Raw genomic sequence first — 19,118 nt, forward strand, 5'->3', positions numbered from 1 at the left:
GTTAACAGAATTTTTTTGCTGATTTTTCTGATGCCGTCTTCAGAATCTCTAGATCTGCAGAAGAGGAGACACACCATTTTATTTACAGCTTAAATGGCTATGCCTTATGTTGCTCCTTTCTTAACTTCTTTAATAATTATTATTACTCAGAATCTGGACAGTTCCTTTAATTTTTTGTCTGTCTGTCTCAGTGGATTAGTTTCTGGTGTTACCTTGAAGAGGATTCTGGTTCCGTTGTTCCCCTGTGGTTTCGCTCCTCGGAGCAGCCAGCAGGACCCAGACTTGTTCCAAAGGCAGGACATTTATTACGGTTGCAGCCACACGCCGGCAGGTCCGTGTGCTCGGGCAGACCCCGTGACTGTTCCATTTGGACTCCATCAATCAGGCAGTAGGGTTTTGGTGTAAAAATGTTCTTACAACACCAGAAAGAGCCAGCATGCTGCAGTCCTTTGTAACACGCGTTGCCCGACCGTGCGCACGTTTTCGTTTCTCATTGTGGAATCTGGCAGCGTTAATAGTTGCGCAAATGTTTTGGGTAGTTTTGAATTATTGTTTTTAATGGAGCAAATGGTGGTTGGAAGCTTCATCGCAAGGCCACCGGCCTGTGTTCTGCTGAAATGGGGTGCCCCAGAGCAACCAGCGCCTGATTCTGTCTTACGCTAGTATTTAGGCTATCGGAAATTGCAGCCTGAATGAAGACTGGAGGAGGGAGCTGAGGATAAAGAAAGTAAAGGCTTCTCTACTATCAGCAAAGACCCCAGATCACTCTTGGCGGAGGCAGCAATTAACAACTTTTTCCTCTGTTGTAGCAGTTAGCGCACAAGACGAGGATGTCACAGCTAACGTATTTTTCTACACCCTACAAATAAATCTCTTACGCGGTGATTATAACCATTAAATCCTTTGCAACCCATCCTGTGGGCTCGGGTGCATTCCCAGCTCGTGGCGACGAGGGAAACGGAGGGTACGGTATTCTGACGGGCTTGTCTCGGTGGCAGAACGAGAAGGCCCGGTTCCTGCCTTGCGGGCTGCTGGGTCGTGGCGGCACGACTGCGTGGCCGAGCCGTGTGCCAGGCTGCTGAACCAATCCGAGCTGAGAAAGAAATTAAATATTAATGGAAGAAAAATGGAATAGCCAGGTTTAACCCTTCATCTACCTCCTGTTCCCTTTAAAAGCGCGAGTTTTTTGATGCAAGTAGTCGCACTGATTAGCGGCGTGGCGTGTTCCGCCGGCGGCTGTACGGTTATACCAGCACAACTGGGGGGAATGGAAGCGCGAACGAGCGGCACACAGCCCGCCCAAACGCCGGGTCCGGCCTCAGGGACTGCAGGGGGTTCGAGATAAATTCCGGATACTGCGGAGGGCAGTTGTTCCCAGCCTCCGCAAGTGGGATGGAGCCTCCTCTGCCGCGCGGAGCCACGTGGCTGCAGTTTGACGAGCACAAGCTCCAGCCCTCAAATTATTCCGGGCTCTTGAGAGCTGGGTTTGAACGTACCCAGAGGTAGAGCGTGACTAATAACAGCAAATGGTGTTAGACTTTTGCTACCGTTATTTTAGCCACTAGGAATTCTCTGGATTCTGGTTAATGCGTTTGCAATAGCTGCCTGACCTAGTTATTCTGAGCAGAAGCTGTAGTCTGTATTCTCTGCTGTCAGCCGGGGATTTCAATCTGCATTTCTATAGCATCTTTAAGGATCGCAGCACGCTTGGGAAAAAAAAAAAAAAAGGCCAACAGATTAAGCCGCCTCTGTTCTGTGGGAGTTAAGCATTGTCACAGTCATTTTACCAGCGTGCAAAATGACTTTCCCAAGGTGACCTGGCGAAGCTGTGGAAAAGGGAGGCTGCCCTGACCTTCTGCGGCAGCGTTGCCGTCGCAGGAGATGGCCCCGACTCTTGCGGGAAGCAGCAGATACACCTTTTGTAGAGGGTGGCACAGACTTGTCTGGTGGAGCATGACGTTACTTCTATTATAACCTAACAGGTCTGTGAGTTTTTGCAAGTAAAAAGATCTGGAAGAAGTGCGCGATGGCTGGGATCCAAGCTGCATTGATAGTATCTGCAGGGAATGTCTACCAAGCCACAGGAATTTAACCAGTAGCAAAACAGCGTGTGCTGTGTTCAGGTGATCCTCTCGAGATTTAGGTTCAACTGCTCATCACTGGGAGTTAAAATTTTTTAAAGAGAGCGTGCTGTTCTCTTCCTGTCTTTAAGCTTAATCCGCTTTCTTGCGGATGTGCTCAGCTCGTGCTGCTCCTGTTCTCAGGCCGGTGGGACTCGCAGGTCCCCGTGCTCCGCCACCGGAGCTGCCTGGCCCGGGAGAGCCTGGCTGTCATTCTGCCCTGCTGCCGATCAGAGCCTGGAGCAGCACAAATTTCCTTCTTTCGTGTCACCCAGCACGTGCTGTGTTTGGCGTACGGTGAAGAGGGACGCCAGGGACTGCGCTGCCCTGCCACAGGTGAGCGTGGGGACGTGTCCTCGTCTCTAACAGCGTGCAGTGCACTGGCAGAGGTGATGAACTTGCTAAACCGACTTCCAGTTCTTCAGCTCCGGTGCTATATTTTTTTGGGGTTTGTTTTGAACCGGGACAAAAAAATGGAAGCTGGGCGAGACTGTAGACCTTGGAGACGCTTAGACGCGCGCCGAATGAGCTCGTGCAGTGGGAGTGCTGATGGGGCTTTGTCCTGCTGGGATCTCCAGGACACTGCCTTGATAACGTCAGCGACGCAGAGCAAGCAGGAGGAGAACCCTAACATTAGAGCAAGCGATCCAGATAGCGCTCTCTGGAAATTTTCTGCCCACCTCTGAATGCAATAGCCCCGGGGAAAGGTAGCTAAAATGTAAGCACTTATTTAAAGCGAAACTGCCTCTGGATTGCTCCCTCCTTATCTCCAGTCCTGGCTAATGTCATGTGTTGATTATGAGACTTGCAGAGTCGATTCCTATCTGGTGTTTCCTCCCACCAGTTGATGCTGATGCTTTGTGAATTTGCAACACACCCTTTCTCCTAGTGACCCCTTCGTCCCAATTGCCGGTGTATTTTTCACTTCCCTGGCCAGCTTACTCTGGATTTCAAGAGCCATGAAAGAGGAGAGGGACCACGCTGCTTTGATGGAAGAGCATTTGTGCCTTCTAGCAAATCCCTGAGCTCAGAGGAGCTCTGCTAGAAGGTCTGCCTCTGAACCACAGCCCAGCTCCATGGCTGGAACAGACTTAGTTCTTACTGGGATTCCCTGAACGCAGCCGATCTACTGTGCCTCGGTACTGGGCTTCTCCTGGAGGCTTTGTTGATGCAGGTTCCCAAGTACATTTCTCCTGGCTTGAGGCTGAAACAAGACATCGTGTATGGTAGAGTTGGCCTTGGTGTCTCTAACGTTATTTTTTTTTAAGGTTAGAAGTGCCCTGTCTTGCCTTTTGGGATGGTAAAACATTGAAAAGGCTTTTTCTCACACAAAATTTTGCTCCGGTGGAGATGAAATGGCCTTAAATGGAATCTATTGCAGCAACAGCTCAGGACGTGAGGTGCTGGTGCCTTCCTGACGCAGTGACGTGGATGGGCAGGGTGAGAAAAGCGGCGAGATCAGCAGTTTTGATCTGAAATTTGTTACGCTTTGTGTCTGGGGAGGGGACACGGAGCACAGGATGGCCTTTGCTGTGTAGATAAACGGGGCAGTCTGCGACGCAGGCGTTTAGGCAATGCACCCTGCAGCGCTTCTGGCTTGCCAGCGGTGGCTGCCATGGCCAAGACAGACGGGACCTGAATGAGCAGCGCAGAGCACAGCAGCCGTAGGAGTGGGGTGTGGATGCGTGTGTTTATATAAATGTGTGAGTATAATTATTTATATTATCTTGTGCAACTCTCTAGGTAAGAAGGGAGCAGTGGGCAGGGAAGGAGCAGCGAAACATTTCATAAAGGGACAATTGCTAAAGGGGAAAATTAGAGATGTAGCACTTTTACCGGGAGATTTTTCTTCCAAGTGTGTGGGACTGCCAGGACCAAACTTGTGAATAGAAAGACTGGAAAGTGTTCTAATTTTTCATTGAGATTGTAGGCAGCGGAGGTTCACACCAACCCAAAGCTGCCGTGGCTTCATCTAAGCTTGTGTCTTGACAAGTAAAATCAGGCTCTTCCATTTCTAAAGAACTTGCGTCTTGTTCTAGAAGACTGTCTTAGCATGTAAGCCCAGGAAACGTAATACTTATGCAAACCTGAAGGCAGTTCCAAGCCTGGGTGACTCCTTGTAGAATATAAATGACGTTTCTCTGTGATGCTCCCAAAGCTATTGTCGTGTAGACGACTCCTGTCCGACTGGCACATCAGCAAAGCGCAGACGCAGCAGGTGACGATGACGGCTTGCACTCGCCGTGCTGTTTCCTCCACACCTAGCAAGATTATCCTCTGTTCCCTCATCTCTGCTCCTCCACCACGCTGCTTCTGCCTCGCGTCGTTCCAGTCTTTTTGGAGAAAGAATGCCGTCCCCCTCTCGATTGTAGTCTGTTGTTCACTACTATTAACGTGAACTTCCCTTTTTTTGATTACGTCTGCGTATGGGGCCTGTCCTGTAGGAGCCAAGCTAATCCCCAGACAGAAAGGAACCTGGCTAACTTTATTTCCTATACCCTCGGGACGCTGCTGAGAGGTAACAGGCAGGAAACCTCCGTCTCTCTGCAGGCTCTGGCAGGCAAGGACCTGCCGCGCAGTGGAGAAGCGGTGACTGCGCTTTTGGGAAGGAGCCTGCCACGACTTAGCTAGCAGGTCTGGAAGGGAGGGCTATGAACCTCCCACCACCAGCTGAAATGCCGGGGTTTCCTTTACGTTCTCTGTATGAACCCCAGTTCTTCTCCTTCTCCGTAGTATTCTTGTAGGTCCCGTGTGTTCCAGCTAGATCTGCAGCTCTGGGTGTTGTGCAAAGATACCGCAGCCTCGTTAGGCGGGATGAATAGCTAGGAAGGAAAACGGGAATGGGGGAACGTGGCTAAAAGGTCGCTGGGCTGGCCCACCTCTGCTGGGTGAGCCCCTCCCGGCAGAAACGGTGACAGCCTAATGATTATTTGTCGCGTGCCGTTCATTTGTTTATTTTAAGGGCAGTTCAACAAAACCAACGTTTGAAAAAAAAATTTAAAAAGAACATAGGGGTGGATTTTTAAGGGGTGGATTTTTAAGGCTTTTATCTCTGCTCTTTGGCCCTAAAAATATCTTAGGGTTAAGCCGGCATTGTTAGTGGTGGGGAGAGGCCAAGAATCCTCTTTATTTGCAGAGGAGCGAGAGCAGCTGATGGGTTTGCTGACATGGACTCTGCCCCGTCCTGGGCTGTAATCCCCACAGTGTCCCCCGACGATGCCCCCTTCCAGCTGTGCCCACCCCCTGTGCTGGAGCTGGTGTCCTGCCGAACGCGTGTCGCTCGTGGAAGCGTCCGTTTCCGGGAGTCGGTGAACCCCGCGGCAGGGCACGGGCAGCGCAACAGGATTGCGGGGTGATGCTGGGCTTCCGACCTCGCAGCCCTGACTCACGCCCGGCGACAGGGGAAGGGCAGAAGCGCCCGGTCATGTGCTGCTCATCTGCAATGCAAATAAAGGGGTGAATTCTTCTATAGCCAGTCGTAGAGCCAGCAATCCGAGCTTTCCTGCCGGGAATGGCAAGGAATCGGTGGCAGGTCCTGAAATCTGCAGCCAGGCGGCACAGGCGGAGATGTCGGGATGCGTTAGAAACTGCAGCAGCTCCAGGCCCCGAGGCTGTGGAGCCGAGAGAGAAGAGCTAACGAGCAAGTCAGCGCTTTAGTAGGTCAGCAGTGAAGTGGGGGGGTACAAAGGGTGGAGGGGAACGGGAGATAATCTCCCCAAGGTTCTTGCCTGAGACCCAGCAACCCTCGGTGCCCAGGTGTGACTCCAAGCTCGTTCTCTCTCGTCCCCTCTAGGGACCAAAAGGAGACGACTGTTGGAGAAGGCAGGATGGTCTCAAGGGGCTCCGCTGCCGGCGTGTGTCGTTTTCCGTGGAACCAGGATCTGAGGCTTCTCCGCGTGGAGTGCTGCTGTGTCCCATCTGCTACCACACCCTGAAATCAAACTCGGCAGCTTGGGTGAACCGGGCACTGCACAAACATGTCAGACTTGCCTCCACCCCTTTCTCTTCTCCCGCTTGCTCCTGCCGTCTTTCTCCAGCACCTTCACCGGCCTGCCAGCGGATTCCAGCGGCCCAGCGTTCCCACCTCGCCCCTGGAGACGGAGCGATGAGGAGTCCGGGGTAAGCTCCCTCCTGCAGATGTGGGGCTCGGCACTGGCTCCCGTGCTCACTTTAAAGCGATGCCAGTGCTGCCCTAATGGCGCTGATTTGTGCCGTTTGTTTCCTCTGTTTACAGAGGACTGGGTTTGTCAGTTTAAACTAACATCTCTGCTCCCCAGTGGCTGGGCTGCCACGGCTTAACCCCTTCCCTTCGGAGCCAAGCCTTGGCACGGCCGAGAATTAGCGTAATCATCACACGTGTGTTGGCAGCGCCAGCCTAGGGCAGCGTGGGAGGGGAGTGGTTTGGGGCGGGGGGGTGTCACACAAATTTTTCTCTCAAGGGATGGTTGTGGAAGGGAAGAAAAAAACTGGGAGCTGGATTCCTTTGGGAAGGAGTTCACTTCATCTGTACTCCTACAGCCCAGCAACACCGTCCTCCAATCGGCTTTGCTGCGCGACAGCGGGAGCGTTTCCCTCCAGACCCTTCTTTCTCCTCTCACTTGGAGTTGTCCTCTACCGGCATCGTTGCAGCAGGACTGCCAGTAAGATCTTGAGGTTTTTTTGCTTTCCCGTGTCTTTCAGGTGGGCCGGCGTGTGGCTCTGCGGTGTCCGGGGCCTGGCGGTTTAGCCTGTTGACACCCGAGGTGATGGGGAAGGCGGAGAGGGAAAAAAAAAAACGCATTGTTGAATCTTGCAGGGTGAAACACTGGGGTGAAGAAGGGGTTAAAAATTACTCTGGATGATGTTTGAGAAATCGGACAGCATGTCAGGAACATGCACGCTCATTGCCTTTATGCCAGACAAAGCCACGTCTCCTCTGAAGCCTCCCGTGTCTGCGAGGACCCTCGCCGTACCGCGTGAAGAGGGTCCGGCGGAGTCACCGGTGAAACCCCCTGTGGCTGTTCTGACCTCCCGGGTGCCCAGCTAGCCAAGACGCGTTCCGCGCGCCTCCCGACGCCACGGCGTACTGCTGGCGCGTGTATGGGTGCGGGAGCGTATTCTGGTGATCCGAAAGCTGGCTAATCTCCTCCCATTTAAGTTACAACCGACAATTCTATTGGGCATTTGCACCGGATTATTTTTGCCGGGTGGTAACCGACGTACGCAGCCAGGTATTTACAGCTACGGAGAACAGCCCTGGCCACTAATGTTTCCTGATGTGTTTGCTTTCTTCTTTGCCAGGATATTAATGCCTTAATGTATTTTGGGACAGACTGCTGAAAAACCAGAAGAGAAGTTTGTGGCGGGTGAGTGCGGGCTCTCAGGTGAGGCTGGGGGATGTGCGCGGAGCAAGAGATATTTGCTGAGTCTTCCTCTGCTTTTCTGAGTGTTTGTGCTCGGGTAGAACCTGAGCCGAATGAGCCCCTGCGCAGCTGCTGGGGAAGGCGACGCTGCTGCACGGCGAGATCTCAAGCCCCGTCCCGCTGAAAAAAATCTCATTCCTGACGGTGTGATGAAGCTGTGTATCATTGTTAATATTCCACTGCCTTGGTACGTGCATCCCGTGTGCCAAGTGTGAGCAGTGGCTTACGTGTCTAGGAGCAAAGCTGATCAAATAGTGGAAAGAGCCATCAGCAGATAGTTTGCTGGATTAGTAACTGTGCCGCCAGAGGGACAGCCTGTTCCCTGTGCGGGGTTTGCTTCTCTCGAGATGGCTGAGTACGTCTGTACCTGGAGAGAATATCCTGGGTCCTGCTGCTGAGGTTTGCAAAAGTGAGAAACCGAGCTCTTGCTCGGTCACAAAATGTTTTTCATTCACGAGGAGAAGCACTATAAAAGTTTGGCTGTCCCGCCTCCAATCAGAAAAAAAAAAAGAGCCCTTTTTTACTTCTCTGATGCGCTTAGGGAAACTCACAAGCAGAGAAAAGAGCTAAATATTTTGTGCGAATTGCTTAAAACAGCTTGGAGTAGCCTACTGCAGTGGCGAGTAAAACCTCGGCCAGGTTCGGTGTTCTGCGTTGCACACCGTGTTTTCTGCAGGGCGCCCATGGCGGTTTCGTGCCGAAGTTCCGTCGCGTTCGGGGCTGCGCATCGGTTCTGTTCGTGTGCGGGACGCCAGCTCTGAAGCTGGCGGGAGCAGCCGAAGGCTGGCCGGTACGTTGCTCTGCGCGGCCGAGGGAGCGCAGCAGCCCTCCCGAGCTGGCCAAGGGGGGCTCTGGGCTAGGGGACCGGTCGTCTCGGCTCTTGTACTAGCCCTGCTCCTGCGCAGGCTCGTTGGCTTCTAGGTGATGACGGTACAGAGTCGGTGCCGCGGGGTACAGGATCGGGACTTGGCTGGTGCAGGTCTGGTTTTTAAGGAATTTTTCAGCGTGGTTTCTGAAGCTGCAGGAGGGTTACCATGTGCCTCGAGGACCAACGCACTGAGATTCAGTCACTAGCGACGATATTGTTCTTTTGAGACTGATCTTGCGTTTGTCTGGCATAAGAGAGCAAAGTGAACGTGGGGTTATGATACGCTGGAAGTTCAAGTCTATTTCCCTCAGAAAAACCTCAGGGAATTACGTTCGCCCTAAGGCTGAGCCATTTTAACTTGTAGTGGTAGTAAGTGGATTAATGGATGAACAGAGCACGGCTGTAGACAGCAACAGTTATTTATCTTCACTCGCGTCAGGAGCGCACCTCGAGTTTTAGTGTATGGAGTGCTCTGTGAACATCCGTGCTCCCGGCGGGGGCTTTCCCTTTCCAAACGGAGCACAATAACTCACCCTCCCGTGGAGGAGACTTGCCTGCTGTGATTTAGGTTGCCGCATCGGTGTTGGCAGCAGGGAGTAGGAAGGCACCGAGAGCCAGCCAGGTTGTGGGGTTTGAGCTCGTCCGTTCGCCCCGTGTTTTGGGGCACGCTGCCTGGGCTGCCGTTTTCCCGTCAGTTGTCCCATGGGGATAACGCAAGCGAGCTGCCTCGCAGGCTGTCGACAGCAATTAAATATACGCGTGTCTCGCTTTGGGAGAACATGACGACCATAAGTAGGGGCTAAGGTGGTTTGGCGTTTGGGAGGAAGTTGAACTCCTGCGCCTCTGTGCCAGCGGGTGCTCTGGGGAACCGCTGGGGTGTCTCTGCCAGCCCTTCGCCGTGCCGCTGGAGTGAGGAGCGTGATCCCGGAGGTGTGGGATCACCTCTGCTGGGCCGGGCGCCCTTGCGAGCCGTCGGCCACGCTGACGGAGTGCGCGACTCCTGCTGGGCTCCTGCCTTGTGCTTCCCCATGGAAAAGTCCGTCTCCCGCACGGTTTGCGGCGCGGGGCTGCGGCTTTCCTCCCGTGACCCTCTGTGCTCGAGGCGCTGGCGCTGCCGCCCGTGACGTGGCACAGCGAGGCTTCGGAGCCCCGCGGAGCCGCAGGACGGGGCGCCCCGTGTTCCCGAGCGCTGTGTTTGAAATAGCGCGTTTGTTCCCCAGATGCAGCCGAGTGCCTTGGCTCCCTCCTCTGCCATGTGGCCCGGCGTGCCAGATGTGGCCCCTTGCACTTGTCCCGACATAACCTCCTTCCTCTCTGCTTCGTGAGAGGTTGCCATGCATGGGAATTTCTGGAGACAGAACCTTGCGTTCTGATCTCGGTAGTATTTTAATGCTCATTTTGAATGGGTCTGTCAAACAAGGCGGAGGTGAGCGAAACCCTGTCTTGAAGCTCTTTGGTATTCTGGATTGACAGCAAGATGCAGCCACTTGTTTTTAACCCCGATGCGTCCTTTGTGGCAAGATAATGTCAGCAAACCCACGTGAAGCAACGCGGCGACTCTTCGGAGGTGGAGCAGTGAAGCGTTTCTGGGTAAGGCAGGTGGCAAAGAGATGCGGCGCCGCGTGGTTTTGTATATCCACAGCAGGGTCCAGTGTTCAAAAGGTGGGGAAAAAGGGTCATAGTGGCCTCCAGTGGCTTCCGTCTGAGCCTCACGACCTGCAGCGTGTGTCCGGCTCTCGGTGCTGCGGGGGTGTTTGTAAGCTGTAGCCCTCTCGCACACCAAACCCCCGCGGGGAAAAGGCAGCTCGTACAGGGAAGGCGCTGGGTCGCAGCTGAGGTTTGGGTGGGATTTCTGTCGGTGCAGCTGGTTTCTGTCACGGTGCCCAGACCTACCCGCTGGGGTCGAGACGAGACGTGTGGCCGGAGCGCGTCCCGGCGCCCGTGTCTTCCACCCGCGGAGGGCAGGGTGTGCTGGGCTTGGGGCTGGCCTTGATCGGGCATGAAAAAGCAGCCAGGAGACGCGCCTGGAAGCTCTTTTAGGTTTGCTAATCTAGACATAGCTGGGAAGAAACCGAGCTAGTCTTTTTTTTTTTTTTTTTTTTTTCCCCTGTCTCGTCTGCAAATGAGGGTAATGATTCCTTTTCCTTACCTTTCGCCTGTTTAGATGACACTTCTGTAGGGTGGGGCCTGACTTCAGAGACCGGCACAATGGGACAGTGACTGTAGCTGGGATTTTTAGGGGACTGTAAATAATGGAAAGCTTTATTATTTGTCAAGGCAAAGAGCGCATTAGCATTTGGGACGTGCCTGTACTGGTTTCTGAAAGTTCAAGAGGTCTTTTCTTTGCAAGCACTTTTATAAGTCCCAGACTGAATTTGGGCTCGTATAGCTAAAACGCGCCTAAAAGTATGTCACTGCAGCGTCCAAAACAAGCTTAGCAAATAGGCGTTCACTGTGTTTCAGGTTTTAATCCTAATTTATGAGCAAGGAAATGGAGCGGGGCAGAAAGAGGCAGCACCATAGCCTTCAGACCCTGTTCGGTGGAGACACGGCAAAAAACGTTGGGCAGTTGTGTTCTTTTTCTCCTTCGCCAAAAATAAACCCACCAATATAACAAATATGTCGCTCCCTAAGCTTATTTCTAATGTAATATTAATCTGTGCGCTCACGTGTGTGTTTGGGCAGGATTTAGAGCATTACGTGGGTTTGCTGCCCTGTTCGTGTGCTCCGGCGTGTGGCTCTGCTGGCGGGGGGCAGGGAGGAGTGGAAGGAAAGGCTTGACCCAGGGGAAGCGGTGGCACAGCGGGCGAATAGCCACTCTTCCTTCAGGAGGAAAAAAAGTACCTAAACCAGTATTTCTGAAACCTTCCAAACGTGGAAGGTATCGATGCGACAAGGCTCTGTGCTCTCGGACCCCATTTCAGATCTCAGGCCATTTTCCTCCCCTTTCCCCCTTTCGCTCCCCCTCTGTTGGCATTTCTCGCTGTGTGAAGTCGCATTTAGGCTTGCGAGCTCCTCCGGGAAGTAACCTGTCATTTTTCTTTGTCTGCAAAGTGCTATGAGCGTTTATGGCTTGTTATAAATAACAATCGTGTCGGCAACCTCAGGAGGGCAAACGTTAGGATTTTAGCAGGTATGGAATGCAGCAAAATACCGTGTGTGCGCACTGGCACACGCACACGCATGAACACGTATGTATGTGCGTACAACATGCGTTGATAGATAGTGGCCTCTCTAACGTGCGCTGCATTGGAAATGTGTTATTTGAACGGTATTACACGTCAGCGACCTGTACAGCAGAGCACGGACATAGGTTTTTCCTTTTAATGGGTGGGTTCTCCGGGATCTTCTTCATCTTCCTACTCCGGACTCACTCTGCATCTTGCAGTTCCCCAGGTCCTGTAGGAAGAGTTCTCCTCCTCCCCCTGCCCTTGCAGCTGGCCAGAGGAGTTTGGCTTCGGGAGGGCTTGGAAATGATGGGAATTGCTGCCCCCAGCCCCGGCGTTATCTCCGCTTGGGGCGGAGGAACGCAGGGAGCCGCGGCCGGAGCTGCGATGGCCGCGCAATAGGCACCCAGGAGCGAGTTCGGGTGCTGTGGCTGGGGGGGGGGGAGGGAGAAAGAGCTTATTTTTAACTGGAAACGGTGCGAGTCGGGCCGAAGCAGCTCTCCGCTGCCTTGCTGTCGTCGAGTGCGTGTGAGCGAATGCACCCGGCTCCGTACAGCGCGTGTACCCGATGGAGCGTGGAACCGCGTGGGGTGGCGGCCGGCCGGATGAAATGAGCTGCTTTGTCTGGCTGTTTGAGCTCCTGGGTTTGCGACGAGTGATTCCTGATAACATTTATCTACTTCACCCCCCACCCCCACCCCCCGTGGGGTTGATTCCCGTGCCCTGCTCCTCGGTTGCCCGTCTCCCAGCCGTTCCTCTTTCCCTCCCGAACTCTCGCTCCCCTCTCTGCCTTCCATCCTTCATCTTCCCACCCCTTCCTCTCATCCCAGCCTGACCCTGCTCCTCTCGCCCCTCCTTCCCGGCTCCATCCCTCCCCTGCTCCGGACCCGCCGCCTGGGCATTTTTTCCTCCTGCTCCCTGGCAGATGTGACAGCTGTTGGAACTGAATCGTCTCGGGGCGGCTCTATCTGGAGTTGAAAAATCTGACGTGGTTTCCCAGGCAGCAGGAACGGATCGCTGAGAGAATTTCAATCTCCGACTGCTTTTGTCTGGTGGTAGTGACTTTTATTATTTATGTTTGTGACATTTCTTGCCGTACAGTTGTCAGCAGGGAACGAAGGACTAAAATCTAGTAGATTATTATAAAATCAGTGTCACGGTCTTTGTATTATTGTATTAAAGGGACGCTGTCTGCGTTTAAATACAGGTTTGGCTTGATTTGCAAAATCTTATATGCATAAAATATTCTTATGAATTTCTTATTGAATTAGAAAAGGCCTGTTTTATGTTTTTTATATAAACGCTCTTTAGCTGGGTATTGGAAATACAAATAAATAGCTCTTGCGTGAAAACCACAAAGTGAAAGGAGACTGGTTAAATACAGACCTTCTCAATGAAATGCAAAACCTGCACAGATTATTACAATCCCTGGGATTTCAAATAACTATTTTTAGTGTATGAATTTCATTTGATCTTAGCGCAGTGTACCTTTAAACCACCCGTCTGGTACGGCAGTGTCTCTGTAATCGAAGATCGATGCTGGTCGTGTGAAGCAAATGTCACTGGATACCCAGGGTTATGTTGCGTTCGGAGTCGATTACGTTTTGTGGTTTTGAAGATGTGTATTGTAAACCGATGAGGTAGATGCAGGCCATGTCAGCTGCTCACCCTAAAATTGACCGTGAACTTGGTAGATGCTGCTCACGGGGTCTGGGAGACGTGCTGTCGTGTAAGGGGTCTCGGCGTGGTCCAGCTGTTGATGGCAGGTGCCGTGATTGACTGTAACGGTACAAATACAGTGTTTGTGCTCACGCAAACTGATGCGCTGCCGTGGAGCCACCGTTCTGTTTGGGGCCAAAATATCACCTGAGCTTTAAAAGTTTGCGTTTCGAAGTAGTGTAGCTAGAATCATTCTCCTTACGGGGAAACGATTGAAGTGTTCAGAAAACAGTTGTTACTGCAGGTGCTGATGGTTGTGCGTTTGTAACGTCGCATTTTACAGGACCCCTTGCCACCTGAAGCAGTTAAAGAGCAAACTTGAAAGACACTGAATATCTTCTCATTATGAAGATGAGACGAGGAATGAAGCTGTGAGAGTAGAAGCAGGAGGAGGAAAGACGCTGGTTAAAATAGTAACGTTGCTCTGTCTGGAAGTGTCCCTCTTCTGGTGGATCCAGCGGCTGTCGTGACTGATGTGTACTCGAGGCTTCAGAGCTGAAGCACTTTTTATAACTCTGCAGATCCACTTCTGCTTTCCTCGGAGGCTGTGGAGGCTCCTCAGCAGCACCAGCTCTTGGTTTGAATAGCACTGACACCGGGAGCTATTAGAATATCGTTCCAGCATTGTCTGTACCTTTTTTTTTCCTTAAAGAATTGCCTTATGACTTTAGTCTTGATTATTGGTTAAGAGGCAGCCCCTAAGGGGCCTTAGTGATGAGTCGCCGTGTTTGAGCAGTTGCAAGAGAGACCTGGAGCACAGACGCTCTCCATTAAGACGTATTTGGGTTTTCATTGGAACACGCTCTGAGCAAAGATCCTTCTGGCGGCTGCTCCAGGCAGAGCAGTTGCTTCCAGCCTCTTCCGTAAGTGTGTTTTCGGTTGCCTAGCCTTCTGCTTTCTTTTTCAACTGTAAGGTGTCTTTAGTCGGCTTCTGGACGCAGCCAGTGTTGCGATGGGCATTGTCAGTGTGTTAAGTCTGGATTTCGTCCAGGATGGATTGCATCATCACGGGCTTAGATGGTGTAAAGCTCCTTCTGCGACAGACGTACAGACACTTCCCGTCCCAGGGACTACAGCATCACGGTAACCAGATTTTAAGCAAGCGCGTATGTGTGTTCAGGATCTCAGTCTAGCACTAGGAAGCGAAGTCGTCGTTCACCTGCAGTCCTTTGCTCCGTAAACAAGTTCTAAGTGGAACAACCTGGAAAATGTTTGACATCTATTTCACTGTGGGGGAAAGAAGCACGAGGTGTGCTGGTTTTTGAGACCAGCGTCCTCTAGAAGTGTGTCCATATCTACACCACAACACCTTATCTCTGTGTGCGTTCTCTGTCTCTGACCCTTGTAAACGTTTATTCAGCACAAATGGGTAGAAGCTGAGGCCTTGTACAGGGGAAGAGTGGTCACTACAAAGGCCAAAGTCCTCTACCTGGTTCCAAGGACGAGGTGGCATTCATTGCTTTAAGCAGTATTAGTGAGAGGCAAATGCTATAACATTGAAGTTGTCAGTGGACAGGGAAGAGCATATACTTTTATTTTTTTTTTTTCCTACTGGTGGATATTAATTACTTTAAAGAAACCTGTACAGCTTTTTCCCAAGCTAGAGAGCCTTAGGACTGAACTACCTAAAGCATTTTGGCACTGGGTCTCTGTTTTGTCTCATCTCTCTGGTGGCTCTCGCTGCGCAGTTCACCCTGGGCGTTGGCAGAAGGCATCTCGGGGAGGAGATGATGAGCTCTGGAGCGCGCCAGCTCCATTGCGTCCACACAACAGCAGTCTGCCCGTTAAACGTGCTTTTCCAACAGCAAATAGGAAAATGTGACTTGGAATACTTGTAACTTTAAAGCCACCGAGCCAGTCGACAGAGTCATAGAACAACTCGGGGGAGAAGGGACGTCGAGACATCCCTGTCCAACCCCCTACTCGGAGCAGGGGCTGCTCTGAGGGTCAGACCGGGCTGCTCAGGGCTTTGTCTTCAAGAGCAAATTTGCTCTTGAAAACCCCTGAGGATGGAGACCGCGCCACCTGTCTGGGCAGCCTGCTCCAGTGCCGGACTCTCCTGGCCACAAAAAGGTTTTTCCTTCTTTCCAACCGTGACCTCTCTCGTGTCGGTTCACGCCTGCTGTCTCTGACTCCCATCGCTCTCCACTGTGAAAGCCCCCACAGAAAATCTCCCTACCTCTGAGCTGTTCCTTCATGGGAAGAGTAACTTCCCCCTCACCCTGTCTTCCCTGTCTGTCTTTTGTGAAGGGGTTGTGTCCATCCATCCACTTATTCAAGGGTTTTTTTTTATTCTGGTCCTCCACTTATTCAAGTTTTCCCGTCATTGTGACAGAGCGCAGAGCTCTGGTTCTTCCCTTTCCTTCATATCTTCCCAGTTTCAAAAAGGTCTAAAACTTTTTGCTTTCTATCTACATCTCTTTTATTTATTTATTATTTTTTGGGGGGTGCAGGGGAGGTATAAAGTCTAAATTCAGGTTTTGAACTTGTCTCCTGTTTGGGTGTATTTAAGTGTTAGCTGGTTTTGGCTTGTTGCAGTTGTAATGGCTGTTCACACAAACTGTCTCTCTTGTCCCCCAAGGGAAAGGAATCTTAGTTTTTAATTTTAGCTCCTTCAGCTACCTGCTGACAGTTTGATTTCCACCTACCACCTCCTCTCTCTCTCCCAAGCCCTCTGCCGAAGCTAGAAAAACCGAGATCCAAAATCAGCCTTGGGCAGCTCTTCCTTTGGCAGCAGCTCTGTCGTCTTTAAAGGGGAATTAAATGTATGTGACTTGCTTGGGGTAACCAGTGAGAGGAGAGCCCGGGCCCTCTTCGTAACCACCCTTCATTCCATGCTTGTAGCGGAATCAACAGCATCTTCAGTGGCTGGACTCCAAAGCCATTGAGCCGAGGTACAAGCCTGTGAAATGTAAATAGGTATCTCTTACGTGTATTTAAAACACTTACATCGGGCGATAAAAATTTGTAGAAATGAGGGAAGCCAAGTGGTAGGAGATCAGCTATAGGTGTACCAGGTGTGTGTTTCTTTTCTGAAACAGGAGGGCTGTGGGCAGAGCACTAACAAGGGCACTGGAAATCCTCGCTCAGCCGCCCGCCTGCTGCGTGGTCCTGAGCGAGTCGTTGCTCTCTTGTTGCCTCTGTTTCCTCATCTGTAACAGCAGATGATCAACTCTGTTGTTAAAGTGCTTGTCACTGGAGAATGTTCTTAACACGATGCAATTAACTAATATAGTTGATACGTGATATTACTGAGTTGGCTTATCTGACCTAGACACGCAAGAGCACTGACGGCATTGTCTTCTCTGGTTCAGGCATCATGTTCCGCAAGAAGAAGAAGAAACGCCCGGAGATCTCGGCTCCGCAGAACTTTGAGCACCGTGTCCACACTTCATTTGACCCAAAGGAGGGCAAATTTGTGGGCCTGCCACCTCAATGGCAGAACATTCTAGACACGCTGAGGCGCCCCAAGCCAGTGGTAGACCCTTCAAGGATCACCAGGATGCAACTCCAGCCTATGAAGGTAAGAGAGGAAGACTACTCTCCCCTGTCCCTTGGGTTTGCTGTTCCTTGGGGAACGTTTCCATTAAACATTCCATGTTTAAAAGGGGCTAGGGGTGGGATGTGTAAGGAATTCAGTGGATAGCAGCGTCTGGGCTTTGATAACATTGTCTTTTTTTGTGGCAATAGTAACCTCATCAGAAATAAGGACAGTAGTGTCACTGCTCAAACCCCCAGCTGGCTGCCGTCACCACAAGAAGGACCTGTGAAAGCTCCCGAGGTAGCTGCCGGGGCTGGGATGTGCTCGGCTGTTGTACAGGGAAGCAAAGAGTGGAATTCCTGGGGAGACCTGCTGTAGCAAGTTTGTCGTTCTCGTGCGTGAGCAGGTTCGGCTGGCGATGAGGCTGACAGGGAAGCCCGAGCAGGGGAGAGCGGGGCAGCGCTGGCTCGCTCTCCATGGATGGCTGGGTGAACGAGGGACAATGGGGAGCGGGACTACAGGAGGGTTTAGGCTAAAAGAGTTTATAACGGGCAGTTTAACAGAAATTGGGATGTGGCAAACAGGAGAATGTCCTTAAAGCAAGTCCTTCGGCAAGGAGAAACGCGTTACTGGTCCTTGTAGATGGGTGGATTTAGATGTCTGGCTGGCCCGGGTGGTGTGACGGCAATCTGGACGATGGCATCTGGAGAAGGGGGTGTTCCTGAGTGACTGCGGGGACCTCAGTGTGGAGAGAGGCAGATCCACCATGACCCCTTGGAAAAGGAAAGGAAAGATGGTGACAGAATTATTGTGTTTAAAGCCTTGCTAGCCTGTGGGAAGTTTCTGTTCCCAGGTTAAAAACCCTACAGGGGCCTAAAAACGGAAAGGTAAGTTGTAAAATAGAGATGTTACTGCCTGGATTTTAGGAGGCACATAAAAGAAAACAGTTGTCTCTCTGATTGATGTTTTTAGCTTTTCGTGTACAGGTGCTTAAAACGTGGGCACTAAATGGGACTGCATTTTAGTATAATGCAAGTATTAATGCAACATCAAACCTGCAACTTAAATGGCACATCAAGATCTTTGAGGAGAACGCTGCTTTAGAAAGGAAAAACTTGCTCAGGAATAACAGATAAAAGAAAAAGGGAGGAGGTATTGGCTTCTGTTTTATGGTGTCCTGAATGCGCTTTGAGGTTCAAAATGCAGTAGGCGATAGGACCACAATCCAGAGAAGAGACAAAAATGTGTAATAAGAGACTAACTTGGTTAGATCAGGAGCTCTCTAATGAGCTTAAACTGCGGGAGGATTGCTCAGAAGGGTGGAAACTGGGTCAAGTTGTAAAGGGCAAATAGAAAAGAAATTTATGTAGGGACAGAACTGGAAGGCCAAGGCACAAAAAGAGATGTTATTCTCAAAGAACATAAAGGGCGCTAAGGAGACGTCGTAAGTACACCGAGGAGGAGACGGAGGGTGAAGGAAAGAATTTGTGCACTGCGCATTGTGGAAGAAAGTTAATAACAGACGACACTGAGAATTCTTAAATGTTTAATGATTTTTCTTCAGTCTTTATTGAAAAGGTTAACTACGATCAGTGGGCTAACGCAGTTAACGCGAGCGTGAAGGGATAAGAACGCAGGCTAGAATAAGAAAAGAACATGAGCAGAAATGAGCCTTCTTAGATAAGTTACATATTTTCACGTCGGCTGGGCCTAACGAAATTCAAGGGATTGCAGATCAGTCAGAATAATTTCAGTTCCCAGAAAGAGACTGGAACAAACAAGCAAGTAATCTATCTGCAGCCACTTCCTAGGAGATAGCAGGGTAATAGCTACAGCCAGCATGGATTTATCAGGAACAAATCGCGTCAAGCAACCCAATTTCCATCAATCACAAGGTATCAGGCTTTGGGTCAGGGAGAGGTGACGGCTCTCTCCTGTATCTTGCCTTCACTGGGGCTCTTGCGCTGTCCCTGTGGCGTTCCCAGAGCAAACTGAGCAAGTTTTCTCAAGTATTAGGAAAAGCAAACTCAAAAGAATAGCGTGAGGCATCGCTGTCCAAATAGAAATGTGTGTGAAGAGATTTACTGGAGTTTGTCCCGAGTCTGATACTGGTCGGTACTTTCGTGTACGGCTTATTAAGCCTGTAGATGGTAAAATCTGAAAGGAGGTGCAAATCTTTGAGGAGAACAAGGATAGAATACCCAACAGTCTTTAAAAACTAGAGAAGAATCTTAAACTAATACTAGGGGTTTTGACCCAGTGAGTCCAAGTGCAAGCACTCTCTTAGACTGCGCCACATAATTGATAATTTCTGGTAAGCTCCATTTGAACCAATTCCTGTTCAATGATACCAATCAATAG

General features: G+C 51.1%; 1 protein-coding gene across 2 annotated transcripts in view; it reads left to right on the top strand.

The window, feature by feature from the left end:
- PAK6 (p21 (RAC1) activated kinase 6) overlaps window positions 1-19,118 on the top strand; it is a 39,500-nt gene that overhangs the window by 5,808 nt on the left and 14,574 nt on the right. The window contains exons 2-5 of one of the 2 annotated variants that reach the window (XM_074586636.1): window positions 5,914-6,239; window positions 6,560-6,760; window positions 7,401-7,465; window positions 16,591-16,799. In XM_074586636.1, the coding sequence (XP_074442737.1) occupies window positions 16,596-16,799 (204 nt within the window). In that variant the 5' untranslated portion in view covers window positions 5,914-6,239; window positions 6,560-6,760; window positions 7,401-7,465; window positions 16,591-16,595. The remainder of the gene's footprint in view (window positions 1-5,913; window positions 6,240-6,559; window positions 6,761-7,400; window positions 7,466-16,590; window positions 16,800-19,118) is intronic. The other variant, XM_074586635.1, reaches the window with a different exon arrangement.

The sequence above is a fragment of the Larus michahellis genome, chromosome 4 (assembly GCF_964199755.1).
Source record: "Larus michahellis chromosome 4, bLarMic1.1, whole genome shotgun sequence".
In the NCBI taxonomy this organism is placed as follows: domain Eukaryota; kingdom Metazoa; phylum Chordata; class Aves; order Charadriiformes; family Laridae; genus Larus; species Larus michahellis.